General features: G+C 39.8%; 1 protein-coding gene across 2 annotated transcripts in view; it reads left to right on the top strand.

Annotated features, from left to right (window-relative positions):
- Nucleotides 1-1,316: 1,316 nt before the first annotated feature.
- ephb2b (eph receptor B2b) overlaps nucleotides 1,317-14,957 on the top strand; it is a gene marked incomplete at both ends in the record, with an annotated part of 111,271 nt that continues 97,630 nt past the window's right edge. For both annotated transcript variants that reach the window (XM_083892091.1, XM_083892090.1), the window contains one exon: nucleotides 1,317-1,368. In XM_083892091.1, the coding sequence (XP_083748217.1) occupies nucleotides 1,317-1,368 (52 nt within the window). The remainder of the gene's footprint in view (nucleotides 1,369-14,957) is intronic.

Here is a 14,957-nt window from a genome sequence, read left to right as displayed (position 1 = left end):
GATTTTGGTCTTTGGCTCTGGTTTGGCAAAAGGATCCTCCGGTTGACAGCTGCTCATATTCATCTGCCTTACACAGCACATTTAATAAATCAAATAACAGCACCTCCTGCTTTTACTGGTCAAATTGAATTAAATTGTTTACTGTGCAACACAGAAACTGCTTATTGATTAACCCTCACCTCGTAGATGTCAGTCCATCTTAATGTTGTGAAATGACATCAGCCTCATATATGCACCTTTAAGTGTTATGAAACAATTTTCTTAAAATGCCCAGGAAGTGACGGTTTGCAAACTCAGCAACTATTACATTCAATCATGAATGGAAATGAAATGTAGCAGCTTGTCCTATTTCTCAGATGTTTAATATTATCACACTGCAAATTGACTGTATCAGCATGAAATAGAAAAGTGTGAGGTAAATGGCCCTGCAGTCAGGGATCAGGACAAAAAAACAAAAAAAAAAATGATGCTGGTGCACTTTTAAAAAGTGGGTCAACGTACTGATGCACTGGAAAAAAGGTATTATTCAATCACATATTGAATTAGATATTCAAAAAAACTATAAGTTATTTCTCATTAATGAAAAAAGTACTAAAATATCACTTTTTTGTTTTACTAACACTACACGTCAGTATCATTGGACAAAAACACAGAAGAAAAGTGAGAAAACAACTTGTCAAACTTACTTTGATTGCTTCCCTGTGCTACAGTCACACAGTAGAGCACCTATAAAGTCCCTTGTTGACGGGTAAAAACCCCAGTGTTGAATCCTCACAGCCGTGATTGAGAGAAAATAAAAGTCATTTCATTCGTTATTCCCATTTCGCGCACAGTGTTGGTCGAGAGAATGAAGTTGCTCCATCTTTCTTAAATGTCCTACATGCTCCCAAAACACTTAATTATCGCTAGGTAAAGGCTCTTCCTCCGCTCTCTGATTGACAGTGGGGTCATCTAAAGTGGCTCTGAAGGGTATGACGCGTCCTGTCGATGCGCGATTCAGTCATATAATTCAAACATTTTTAAACATTCAGCTATTCATTCAAAACAAAGAGTTTATTTTCATGTATGAAAACAGCGCTCGGTGGATTATTGTGGCGTTCTGAAGTGACGGGGTGTTTCTGTGGCGCCCGGTGTTCCCCTCCGTCTGTGTTTTTTTGGTTTCGCCCAAACTTGGTTCAGATTTGAGTTGGTTTTCTCTGCTATCTGGGATCGCTCGACTGGAGGTGAAGGACCGCCTGTCCCCTCTCTGCCGCCGCTGTCAATGGCTTTCGGGACGTATTTTATGTGAATGTCTGGGCCCTTGAAGTGACACAATAATGGATATTCTATGGATATTATGGACCATACCGGCCGTAATAGCAGTGGAAGGTAAGCTAGTGTCTTCATCCCGGCGACTGAAGCCGCATCCTCTCCTCCTCATGCCGGCTTTTAGTTTGAGACAAAGCCCGTTAATGGCCGTTTGCGCTTCACAAATTTAAACAGCCAACAATTAAATAACTCAGTTTCTTCTTCCTTTAATACACTACATTGCGTTTTTTTGGGGGGGGGCAACGTGGTGGTTGTCGGTGCTTTATTAAAGAGAGTGAGGTGAAAGCAGCAGGTACTGTATATGGTGATGATGGTGATGATGGTGGTGGCAATGATGATGATGATGATGATGGTGGGACACAATAACGTGCTCCAGCATCTCCGCAGGTAAACGGATGCTGCTGCTGTTAATTGCGGATTAATTTGCGGGGGTTTTGTCGCGTCACGCAGCAAAGGAGCTGCAGCAGGTTCGTGTTCACGCGTTTCAATCTCAGAGGTCGCATCCCGAGTGGGGAGGTGTGTCACAGATGGTTCACAGTAAATAAAAACAACAACGTGAATTATAAACAATGACGCTTTTCACACATATGTTTAATTTAAATCTGCATAACGGCATATAAAACATTAAATGAAATAAATAAACATAACATAAGGACGTAAAGCTTGACTAAAAGGCAGCAGTGTGGCTTAACACGCAACGAAACAGGTTAGAAAATTAAAATAATATCTATAAAGTATGTGTAATGTTTACACTGGAGTCTAAAAATAACAGTGTAGTGAGCTTACAGTGTAATTGTCTTTTTAAAAATACTGAATGTATACTCAATGGGAATCTATAAATCCCATCACTCTATACTTTATTCATTATTTTTGAGATGACAATAGCAAATTTTCTCATCCTTCCCTTTCATATAAAAGGTGATGAGTGAGTGCTTTGCAGTGTAAATTGTGTTTTTGTGTAGGTGGACTCATTTGCCTCTGTGTCAGGACAGGAGACACTGAAGGATGGAACGTGTCAAAGCGATCAAACGTGCATTCAGCTTATTTTTAGGACGCTGTCAGAAAACAAAATGTGTCTTCTTCCTCTGGTCAGTGAGACTGAACCTCATAATTACAGACGGAGCTGAGAAAGCACCGCGAGAAACTCAACCCAGAGCAACCACAGGATGTAACAAAAACAACAAAAGGACACTCTGGAATAAATACATGTGTGTGTGTGTGTGTGAGAGAGAAATTAAATCATTTCCAACGTACATGTGTAATAACGTGTCAAATCCATGTAGGGATATTGATGGCCTGTCAAATCTCCTGTTGGACTGGCACAGAGTTTGACAATTGTCTCGTGTGTTTGTGCAGACTTGTACTGACGGCTCGTGTTTATGGTCTCAGTGTGGTAACACATCCAAGATGTTTTTTAGAAAAAGCAAATCTTCAGGGCCGGCTTTATGTTGCCCATTGCATCAGATTTAAGTTTTGCATCATAGCTTTAAAATTGAAGTCGTATATCTTCATATTAATTTAGTTATAGTCACAGAACACTGCTCCTGGTAGTATTATTTATATTGTAGGGTATTTTATGTGCTGTCCAGTTTTAAAAGCAAAACAAGACCATTTTAATGCATAGGGAATTTATGACCTACATTTCATGCAATTCCTGAAATTGAATTAATTCTGGGAAAGATTTTTAGATCCCATACTATAAAATCAATTTGTTGTATATTGAAGATGCATAAATCATATTGTCATCATCATATCCATATCTTAGTTGAAATGAGGAGTATATTTAATATTGATATACACTAAATGTGTACTTAAATATATATAATATGTGAAAATATGCCCCTCGTGTACATGAAAAATCCATATGATTTGTTCTCTTTTTAATAAGCTATGTCATAATCGGTGCTAATATGGCTTTTGTTGTTTATTTCATCTTGCTTTTCTGTCTATGATTAAGTGAAACTGTTTTGTTTTTCTTTGAAATGCAAACACAGTTGTCTACATGCAACATCCACTGTGTGTCTGTAAGCCGAGAGCATTCAGTGCCTCAAATGCCACCCCGCACGGCTCGTCACATAGTTATATATCATTGTGTTAAAATGCACCGTTTGCTTGATGGAGAGAGCGGTGGTGCTGATTATGTAAATGTCACTTTAAAACCAAGATGCATAGCTTGGTGTGTACGCGGTCCGTTTTCGGACCCGTGTTGCGTCACTTATTAATTAAAAACAAATCCAGCTAGTCCCATCGCCAACGCAGTACAGCTCCCCTCCCCCCCGCCTCCATTTTGCCCTGTGAATCACCCATGCCGATCGTCCAATGAAGTTTCAAGGATGTCTTACGTGTGAACAAAATAACGGGTTGAAAAGGAGGTCACTGCAGATCTAATCCAGAAAAAAAAAAAAAAAAACATCCCAGCATGCAACAGAAAAGCACGTGTTTTGACACATTTAATGGTGGGACGCTACGTGTCTCCTATTGATTTTTTTTTTTTATTAAATAGTGAGCGACATGTATACTATCTCTCACATTCTCATTTTTATTTTTTATTCATTTATCAAATTTTTTTTATTTTATATGTATTTTTTACAACCTTCATAACCCCCACATTGCCGGACACAATCATACGAAAGGGTTACTTGTTATACAAATTATCAATGAATCAGGCAGGGACCATACTGGAGCGGATTAGAGGATTAAAAGCGGGGCCAAACTTAAGAACGTCTTGGCTGTGCCCAAGTAACCATTTTGCGAATAGTGTGTCAGGACTTTCAAACGTGTTAAGTCTTATGTACTTTAAACCGCACCAGTGCTAATGTTCAAGTCAGCCTGTGACCTTTATTTTGGCGTGTTGTCTCTTTTTCGACAATATCTTCCCCTCTCTCTAGTCAGTATTGCCATGTTGTGTAAATCCATTCATTAGTGGCATTTGACGTTGTTTGTTTAAAAGAGGCATTTAAATTCCCCTGTCAAATGTGAAACCACTCTAACTTGTTGATTAGTGCTAATGCAAGCTGCAATTGATGCCGTGTATTATTGGTGTGGTTAACAGGAAAAGACAGGCTCTTTTCAAAAATTAATGGAGGTAGAATTGCCAAGGAAATTAGCCGAGCTATGTCAAACATGTCTATGAAAACACGCCGCGGATTTATTCCTTCATTAGCTCACCCATTCATTGTCATCAGCGCTCACTTGACAGTCATGTACTAATAACGGCGCTTGTATAATTTCGCTGAGTGGGAAATGTTTGAGTCATACATATAAAATTGTTGTAGCTTCTATTGTTGTGAAATTTACAGACAAATCACTCGGCTTTTTTCCGTGTTGCGTCCACCCTTTCTGCTGCGGTATCACTGTTTATACTATGCAAGCACTGGAATCATTTTCTGGTAGGTTTGGCGTTGGCTATGATGCAATAACCCAGACTTGTCTGCAAGTAGTTGTTTGGGTTAACAGGAAGATAGATCACGCTGATACAAGATTGTCTCTCTCTGGGTCTTTGAAGAGGACATAATGGGACAGAAACCACAGTAGAGGATGGAGAAGTGGGGTAGAATGAGATCACAGCGTGGAGTCTTTAAAAAATGTCTCGCAGATTTGATTGCATTTCAGTATGCGCTGCATTCCTTCACTGCTCTGTGGAGCAGTGGAGCCCTCTCATTTGAAAGTTGGCAAACACCGACTAAGTTGTAAGTCTGATATTTGTGGTTTGATTTAATTTGCTTAATTACATTAGCATTTTTGCATGACCCTTTTTAGTTAATTTTTTCTTTATTTTTTTGCACACAAAAAAACGTCAGGCTGACAGTTGAAGGCACCACATGATTGTTAATGTTTAGAAAATCCTGCCAATTTCGGTAAAGGCGTTTTCATATGTAAATTTGGGAACCGGAATTGTTTCGTAAGGCATAGAAATGTGAGCGTAACATGGCAGCATTATGTTTTGTGGAAGAGTAACAGAAGACAGGCAGAGGCGGGCTCAGGAATGGGATTAGATAAAGGTAAAATGAGCGACCGTATGCAATCCACTGTTTTCTCAGTCCACCCAATGAGCAGATGCAGGGAGCTGGTCTGCACGCCAACCGCCACAGTAGGCTTTCACAAAGAATCTGTCTCTATTCAAGCCCTAATCCATGCTGCCGAGAGCCCAGGCATTGTCACTTTGCATGCAAAATTTCAATTAGTGCTGGTACCAGTTGTTTCACTTGAAGAAGAGTGTCATATTTCAGAGACATCTTGGGCTGCTTTTGGGGTGAGATTGGGGCAGAAGTATCGCTGCTTTGCGAAAGAAAATTTAGTGCCTTTTACTTGGTATAAGGTTAGTGACATTGGTACTGAGCTGATTTTCTTTACCCTCGCTGTTGTACTGGCTTCTGTTGTTACATTCAGTTGTTTTTTACATATTATCATGTAAAGTTAAACATGAAAAAAATATTGATGGACATTTCCTTTAAGGCAGTTTCCTTTTGAGTTGTAGGTTTTGGCCCCAGCTGGCTCCGAAAGCGAAATAGTTGCGTATGTTGCTCCTGGCTGCAGTTGGTTACGGCCAGTTTGGCTATGGATTTGGTTCATAACATGATGGACTGTTTGACACGGTTTGCGTGCTGTGGTTTACTGTCTCAAGCCAGCATTTCATACTCTCCTGCCTTTAATTGCACAAACCCACACACACCTTTGCCCTCTAGTCAATGCTAAAAGCATGTGGAACATATTGGTAGAAAAAAACCAAAAACCTTATGTTTACAAAATTCAGTCATGGTTTCAAATAGTGCTGAGCAGTAGGACCAAAAAATGTTATCAGGGTACTATTCAAAATTCGAAAACGGTTCCACGTTATACAACAGTATTTTTTATGCATGAGTGTGATTGAGTGATCCAGAGAGAGGCACAGCTGAGCGTGTGTGTAACTGCATACATTATTGGTACTAATACGTGTTCATTACTGCAGTTACTACCTCAGTTACTTCTTCAGCTAAGCCCTTACTTAGCATGTGTGGTGCAGCAGTAAAAAGGGTCCCCATTAAAACAGTCTTTTGGTGCACCACGTTCTGTTTTTTCGTATCCCGGTTTTGCGGTATACAACTTAATATTATTATAAATAAATACTGGTTTTCATTATGAAGTGGTGTATTTCCCAATACTAGATTCAAACATATGCTTGTAGTATTTACATGGCTTCAGGATGTTGCATCTATGGACCTTTGATAGGAAAGCAATTAACAGGTCATATTGGAACTTATACAGTGTACTTCTCATAATATTTTATGCTTTTAAGCAGAGCAAAGTAATTACTTAATCAAAGTATACTAAAAGTATGAGTAGTACTGGAATGTGTGGGTGGCAGCTAGTGCCGATCTGAAACAGGAATTAATACTGATGCCATTTTTAGTGAGCAAATAAATTCCAATATTGATATTCTTGTTCTTTATATGTTTTTTTATGGGTTGTTGTTTCAGAGATTATAGATTTTGCGCCACTTAATTGTCGTTGTTTATCTTCACAGCAAGTGCAATTACAGAATAGTATACTGTATATATATAGCAGGCTTTTACCTTCACAGATAATTACAGAAAGCATTTATTAATCACCCTAAGCATCTGTTTCTGATTATTGTTCTGTGGAAAAAAAAAAGGAATTTTGGCTTCAACCAATTCGTTTAGTGCAGGCAGGTTGGTATTAAAGACTGATGTGGAATGTTGTTGCAGTGTCCCAGTGTACACGTGAAAGATTTACACATCTATGCGGCACATGACTTTAGTTGCGGTTGTTGCCGCAGCACAGATCTACGAGCTTTGAAAGTGTGTCATATCCGTGTCAGGTTTACTTGCTTTCATGCTGTATTTAAATTGAAAGCATCTAATGATCTGCTTACTTGAATTCTGAAATTAACAGCCATACTGGGTTACACTACACACAAAAAAATAAAAACCTAATACAGCCTACTCCTACAAGATGACAATCCAAAATTTAATTGAACACACATCCATCACAGACTGCACACAGAGGCTTGAATTCTTACTGTTGCTCGACACAATGTAATAGTCTTTTCAGTAAAAACTTAGCTGGGGCTTTTACATGCTCTGTGTCATGCATCATCACATGCCCTAGGTTTACCACATGGACAGCAGCTTTCCCCCACTTGTATTTCCTTTAAAAGAATATGTTTATTTCTTTTGTCAGCTGTATTCAGAGTGCCATTTAGATTTGGCTCCGACTTGATACGTTTTAAAGAATCTAAATTATTCAAACCAGTTGTTTCAAATTCTTCGATATTCAACTTAATACCAACAATGTGTGACTGCAACTAGCAACGGAATAAAAACGGTTTCTTTAAAAGTAAATATGACAGGCATGAGACTCCCCCATTGTCTTTTAAGCTTTAAAAGCGAGAAAGTGCCACGAGGAAAAGAGGACTAAAGGGGGGAAAAGCAACCATTTAACTGTTTTCACACAGTGCAGTTCCTCGTGACTTACTGGTAAACCTAATTACATAGATGCTATGGTTTTGATTTAAAACACTTTCAGTGTTAAATTAACACAAATTATTGTGTTGAAAAGCTTTTTTGCCTTCATTATATGCATTCCATATTTCAGTAATCACCATAATATGTCTATTATCAAATTCATAGTTTTTGGAAATGCGATAGATAAATGGAATATAGCTGTAAATGTACCAAAAAGGCGTATTTGTGTAATTTACATGTCAAATTATTGGCGAGAGGACATTGCCACGTACAGCAAAGTTGAATTTTATGTTTGACAGCTGCATTTTCTACTTGCATGGGCACAGCGGTTATTAAAATCCGTCACAAGTGTGAACATGTTTCAGTTGATGAAGAAAGTCTTTAAAGATATTTTTAATGTAATCTTAAACACACAAAGATAAAAAGGCTCTACCAATCCACTTTTACTTAATTTTGGGGTTGGTAATCCCAAATTAAAGCATGTGTCAGTTAATTAAAAGTTGCACCTAACTCCTAAAAGTTGCACCTAACTGTCTAGACTTTCTGTGGAAATTATGATTTTAAGTTTATATCATTGGTCAACAGATGCATCAGGGTAGGAAATACATCACGTAGTTAGGAACAGCCCTATTTTGGATCTAGAGACTTGTTTTTCTTCCAGAAATGATAGGTTTGGTGGAATAGTAACCAGAAATGGAGAGTATTACAGTGCACGATGTAGAGCTTCCAGTCCTGAAAAAAAAGAAAAAAAAAAGATTATAATAATAAAATGGAATGGAAGAAGAAGATTGGAGTTGATGTCATAGAGGAGTTCGGACAGGTTTCCAGATCCATGGTATAAATTAATTCATGGTGTTTGAATCTGCACCTGCGTTAAAGTTCATGGCTCACTGGCCTGCCGTAACCTGCGCGCAATTAAGTTTGAATATGTAAACTTTGCATATTTTACTCTCGACTACGGTGTAAAAATGCATCTAAGGAATAAACTTGCTTTACCTCCGTGTAACCTCTGATATTTCGCACAAGAATCTAGATCAAGGATGTTCTTCTATCCTGCTATCTTAATTAGCACATGTTAATTGGCGATGCGCGGTCTCTTGGCAGGCCCGATTCATCCCAACCCCGTTGGGAATAGAAATCATTATGGGACAGTGAAATATATTTCCATACATGATTCATAACAGAAAATGTTGTCGTACTCACAATCCAAATCCCCTGATACATAAGCCTAATGTTTCATATGAATTCTTTGTGCAGTCTGCTTCATTTGACTCCAGTCAAATCAATATATTTTGCCATTGTATGATTCATCTTCGTGTCAGCAACACTGTTGTTCATAGGTATGACAACAATGAGTGAATCGGCTCGAGCAGTAGCGATGGACTGATCAATGTGACCCCCGTTCCTCTCACATCCTTCATATGAATGTCGTGGCAAACGCATTAACAATATGGCGCTTAATATATTAACCCAGCAAAGTCAGCGCGCGGGGAGAACGGAGGACAGAATAAGGAGGAGGTGGAGGGAGCGTATATACCCTGAGAGAGGTCAGACCTCGTTTCAGAGAGCCCCAACCGCACACACACACCCCAGGTACTGTGACACTGTCTTTATGAGTGTGCCCAGAGAACACAAACCCACCGGATTAGTGTCTGGCTCTCAATGTCCCCGGGAGCAGAGCCCATCGGGCGAGACAAAGCGTGGCTGATTGCGTGGTCATCTGCATCACAAAGAGAAGCCTTTTCTACCTGAACCGCTTGCGTTTTGCGCCACACTGCACATCACATCTATCAGCAACTCTGGACTCACGTGACATCTGCCTTTTGTGTTTTTGACCACTCTCTGTCTCCCCCCCCCTTTTCTGGCCCACACCGTCTGTCCACCATGGCTCATCAACAGCAGGACCCCCTCCCCCCTCTTTCCCCCCCCGTCCTTCCTCAGTTGAACTACCTTCTCAGTCTGCACCAGAACTGTTTTTTGTTTTGTTTTTTGCAGATAGTTATGTGCTCAGTGAGATGTGCATCATCTTTCGCGACAAAGAGCCACTAACACATCCAATGTCCTTCCTCTTTCCCCCCTCTGGCTGTGGCGGGCCAGCTGTATCTCCGCTCAGCAAACATGCAGACACATCAGACAAAAAGCCCACTCTCCCGCTGTCAGACCCTAACAGGTCTATCGGTCTCACTCGGACAGATAGAGCACCCCAGCTGAGGTGCTGCCAGTAAGCCACACGTTTTATCTGATTAGTGTTCAGGCAGGCAGGCTTTGCTCTTCTATAACTGATGACTGTTGTCTTGTGGTGGTGACCCAGCCAGTTCCACCAGCCATGACAGAGATGGATCAAGCCTCTATCTTCGGATTATCTTCTTACGCTTACTTAGACACGAGTCTATGATAAGCCTTATTTTGATTTTTATATATTTTGCGGTACTTGGTCATCATCATAAGACCTGAACGTCTTGTACTTGAAATAATATGTTCATTTCAGGATAATTGAAGCTGAAATTTCCATTCCATATATTGCATGGCTTAGGGAGGTACAGAAAGGGAGAAAATAACAGTTTTCAATGGTGGATTGTTAATTTCTGTTCTCAAGTGACTACATATACGTAGAGCATTTTGGAACGACACACACAACAAGTAAGTGATCTGGCCTTTGACTGTGACTTGAGTGAATTTAGAGAGCCGGAGCCCAATGTGTGTTCATTTTGAAATTACAGCCAGTCAGATGTGAAACCGAGTAAACTCACTGGGAGTCGTAGAATGTGATAAACCTCATTGAAATACGTAAACAAATGCACAACTGAAACCAACCTTTGCGTCACGGTTCACTTTGATGAAGCTGTAGTAAACCTAATAAAAAATGCATCATGTGGGGGGGGAGTTTCAGAGGTGATGAATCCCAATGGGAAGGGTCATCGTAAAGGCAGCGTACAGTAAATGCATTAGTGCCTAATCACCTGCAGTCCAATTACTGAGAACTGCCAGACCACGATGGCTAATTGTCAACAGTAAGGGTGTAATTTTATTTCAGCTTTCAGGCAAAGATCTGCTGTGAACTGCAGAGGACACCTCATTTATATTCTTCACTGAAGAGTGGAGTGTGTTCTTAATGGGACTCTTCATGTGACCTCAACAGTGCAATGAGACCAAGGCTCTTTAGCTGGTTTACACTCTCACATATTTACAGTCGCAATAAGCCACATTTTGAGACAGATGACTCATCACGGACAAGCGAGAACAACATTTTCATTTGAATAAAAGCCTATTTCAAGAGGAAATGCAGTAGAATGTGAACATTTAGGCTTTTAAACGGCTAATATACGTTGAGTTGGCAATTTATTGGGCGCACACGCAGCTAAAACTAATCCAGTTTAACGCAGCTGTCCCGCTATAAATCCTTGCCTCAGGAAGGTTATGTTGTCCAGTCTTTGTTGAAACTGTTGAATCAACTCTATCAACTGATCATTAGTTTGTGGTGCTTTCGAACTGTACACAGCGATGCTAATGTCATCTAGCATATCCAACGACGACATTATATAATTAAAGGCAGATTCTCAGATCTCTTTAGCACATCTGTTTTTACATCAACATTCTGTTTTATTTGTAACACAGATAGTCTCTGTCTACACACGTACGCACACATGCTCCAACCAACAGAGCTCAGACTGCGATTGGTTGTGTGTGGGAATTCCACTGACAGGCAGACATAACATGTTGGTTTTCTTAGTTTGCTTATTTTTTTTGCGGTTGTAAATAAAACTTTTCAGCCGTTATTCCAAGTGAATGGACAGGGAGAGAGAGAACTGCGAGCCAACAGCTGTTTCTATGTGCCTAAGAGAGGAATGAGAAGATTCTGGAGAAGAAGCCAGAGCAGTACCATTTGAAGAGTTTTCTGTTTAAAGAATTATTCACACTTTCAATGATAGGGGTTCTGGCTTTTTAGGTAAAGTCTGATTTTCAAACCTAGATGTTATTAAGTCATTCCACGCGAAATAAGCCAATTTGCATGGACTCGATTACCCTGGCATGTCATTCCAGTCCTAAACTAATTTCCATGACTTCTGTAAATTTCCAATGTCCTGTGAGTTTCACCAATCAACCGAAATATAAGCCTATTTTCTGGTTGTGAAGATGCAGGCGTTAGACACACAAACCTCTCACATTCACAAACAAAATGACTGCTAAAGACCATGGAAAGTTATTGGCACAGAGGAAACAAATAAGGGCTAAAAAAAAAATCTACATGAGTCAGATTAAATATGCATAATTGTGTATGTATAATATGTGCAATGTAGTACTAAGGTATGGGAAATGTGTGTATGTGTGTGAGAGTAAAAATAGTTAAGGAATAAAAATCACCACTATGGACAGTTTGTAGTCTGACACTGTCACACTCAAACTTGGCATTAGTTGAGGGATGCAAGTGATTAAAATTATTGAAGCCGATATGTTCCTTAAAATGAAAAAAACTGAGCTCAGCAGAGTTAAAAGTCAGCATTTGAATGATTTCTGGTCATCAGGAGGACACGGTGAACCTGTCCATGGTTTTATTCTGACAATTTATTTAATTTCAAACAGAGCCATAATTTTGATTGATTAAAAGCAGGATTTTATTTATTTTTTTCCCCTGACCTCGTGCCAATTTCATCAGTCTTCCCGAGGGCTCATGGTTCCAGAATCAATAACCTAGAGTCAGCAAAGAAGAGGGCCATATCACTGTGTTTATGCCCAGTAGCTTTCTTAATTGACACTTCATTGTGGTAATTTCATACGCAGCAAAGCTGATGATAAATGCACATTTTTGGGTGCTGAGAGAGTTTTATCTGAATTTCTATAACCACTCGTCTGAAAAGTGTCAGGAGCAATCAGCAGCATCTGCTACGCTCGCACTTGTAAAAGCTCCCTTCAAACATCTTGTCCGTCTCTTGGTTCACTTGAAAATGCGGCGTTATTTTATTCTAATTTCGAGCAGAAAATGCTACTTAAAATACATGCAAACAAACACTGCCAAAGAAGGACCATTCATGTACATTGGAGTCAATAAAACAATGACTGGAATGACAGTAGAGCCGTCAGGTGGCATGGCTTACAAAATGGGAGCCAGGTAAATCACGAGATGGTGAAATAAGGACTGGTTTTTAGGCTTTCTTCAGGCACGGCATTTTGGGTAGATATCCCGATGGATCATATTGAAGGGCAGCTGGAAAATCCATAGAAAATCATCTCGAGAGAGAGAGAGTGAGAGAACACCACTGTGCCTGTGAAATCAATCACCAGAGATCCAGCTGAGACCGTTTAAGGAAATGCATGTTATATGATAGGGTTAACATGGAGAAAATTATTATTCATACTGTCCAAATTGGGTTTTCATCTGCAGATAATGCAGGCAGACGTGTATGTCAATAAAGACATCACAGATTTAGTCAAACAGTCCATGTCTCTGACCTATTTTTAGCCTTGAAGACAGGAGTTGGCAACAGAGATGATTCTATCTAAATGAAGGGTTTATATCATTTGGTCTGTGTCTCGTTGTACTTTATTACCAAATAAGCAGCAGCAGCAGATAATAAAGCTCTGTAGCAGTCATGTTGTGAGCTTCTTCTGTTGCTTTGGTATTGCTGGGCTGTTCACTTCACTTAGTCAAGATTTGGTATATGATATTAGGGCTGCTAATATTAGCCTTCTAGTCTATTACGCCTTTTTCAAACATAGTACAGTCTGCTTTACTTTAGAAATAGTTTGACGCTGACATGTATTGGTCAGGCAGACACACTATATGTATAACGGTGCCTGTGTGAGCTGCTGTCAGGAAGCCTGCCTGCTTGAGTGATTGGAAAAACATGTTTGGGATTAGCTGTCTGTCCTCGTGTGTGTGTGACTCTCAGGCAGGAGTTTGTTTCCAGGGGTTGTATGGCTCTCTGGGCCTGCCATGCTGCTGAGTGATGTTGGACGTCAGGTCTCCAGACTGTGCCGACAGACAAATCCGAATGCCCGCACATCCGCACGTACACGTTCTCTATAGAGTCGTGCCACCACTTAATGAGAATATATGAAGACATAATTTAAATCCTTGATCCAGACGTCCTGTGGGCTTGCTGGATTCAACAGTGTCTAAATCGTTGCTCTGAATTAGCTTCATTTTGCCTCATTGTGCAAAAAACGGAAAGCCTCCAAGTCATTTTATGACTTAACTTTTCCTCCCATGACAAGAACCGGTAAAACGGCTCTTAACACAATTCCTTTTCCCTTTTGATCTTAGCGCCTACAGTGATATGTCCTATTTCTGTAAAAATAGAAATTGAGACCCATAATAGTGTTTAGTGGTTTTTTTACTTTTTCTATTTCACAGATACTAGCGTGCTAATTATCTATCTCTCCGATTCTTTCACGCTCACATACACACACACACATGTCTAAGCACTTCTGTCTACACAACACCTGCAGGGTTTGGCTGTCAGGGTTTTTTTGGGAATTATGGCATTAACATGGAAACCAGAGGCCTGAAGTTGGATTAGTCATGAGGAGGTGTGAACAAGGTCAGGGCAAAGACAGTGTTTTTTTCCGCTTTAATATCATACTTTTTACCCTTGTGTGTCTAATCACAGAAGTTTTACACAGACAAACTTCCTGTCTCAAAAAAAGAGAACGTTCATTTTGCAGTTTAGTTATAGTAGGTTGTTTTCTTCTCTCATGTATCTTTTTCTTGTATACACAGTATGCTCGAGGCAGTATTTCTTAAGGAGCTTTAAAATTCCCTTTCTTGAGTACACACTTTCTTAGTGAGCTGCATGCTTAACACCTTAACAAAGCACGGCTGTGGTAGCTTTTTACAGCACAGACTGGATCTGCCTCGACTGTTAAAGATTAGGCTGTCAGTGAAACAGACATTTGACAGTCATCGTTTTATGGCCATTCAAAGCAAAAATTCATTGCTTTCCGCCAAAACCACTGCAAAGACGAGAAACGCATTGTGCCGGGTTTGAAATGTCAATGATGGACTTACGCCACATGAATACAAACACAGTGTTTACTGAAGTGATAAACTTGGACGCATTTGCATTGTAAAGCAGGCAGGTGCAACCTGACAAACCCAATAAACATGATTTAAATCAATATGAAGAGCACTTCAAACTACAAGGGATTTTTTAAAGCTTCACTCACACTCCTACTACCATACAGTTT

This window comes from Microchirus variegatus (assembly GCF_963457635.1).
Source record: "Microchirus variegatus genome assembly, chromosome: 7".
In the NCBI taxonomy this organism is placed as follows: domain Eukaryota; kingdom Metazoa; phylum Chordata; class Actinopteri; order Pleuronectiformes; family Soleidae; genus Microchirus; species Microchirus variegatus.
This window is presented reverse-complemented; position numbering and strand designations above follow the sequence as displayed.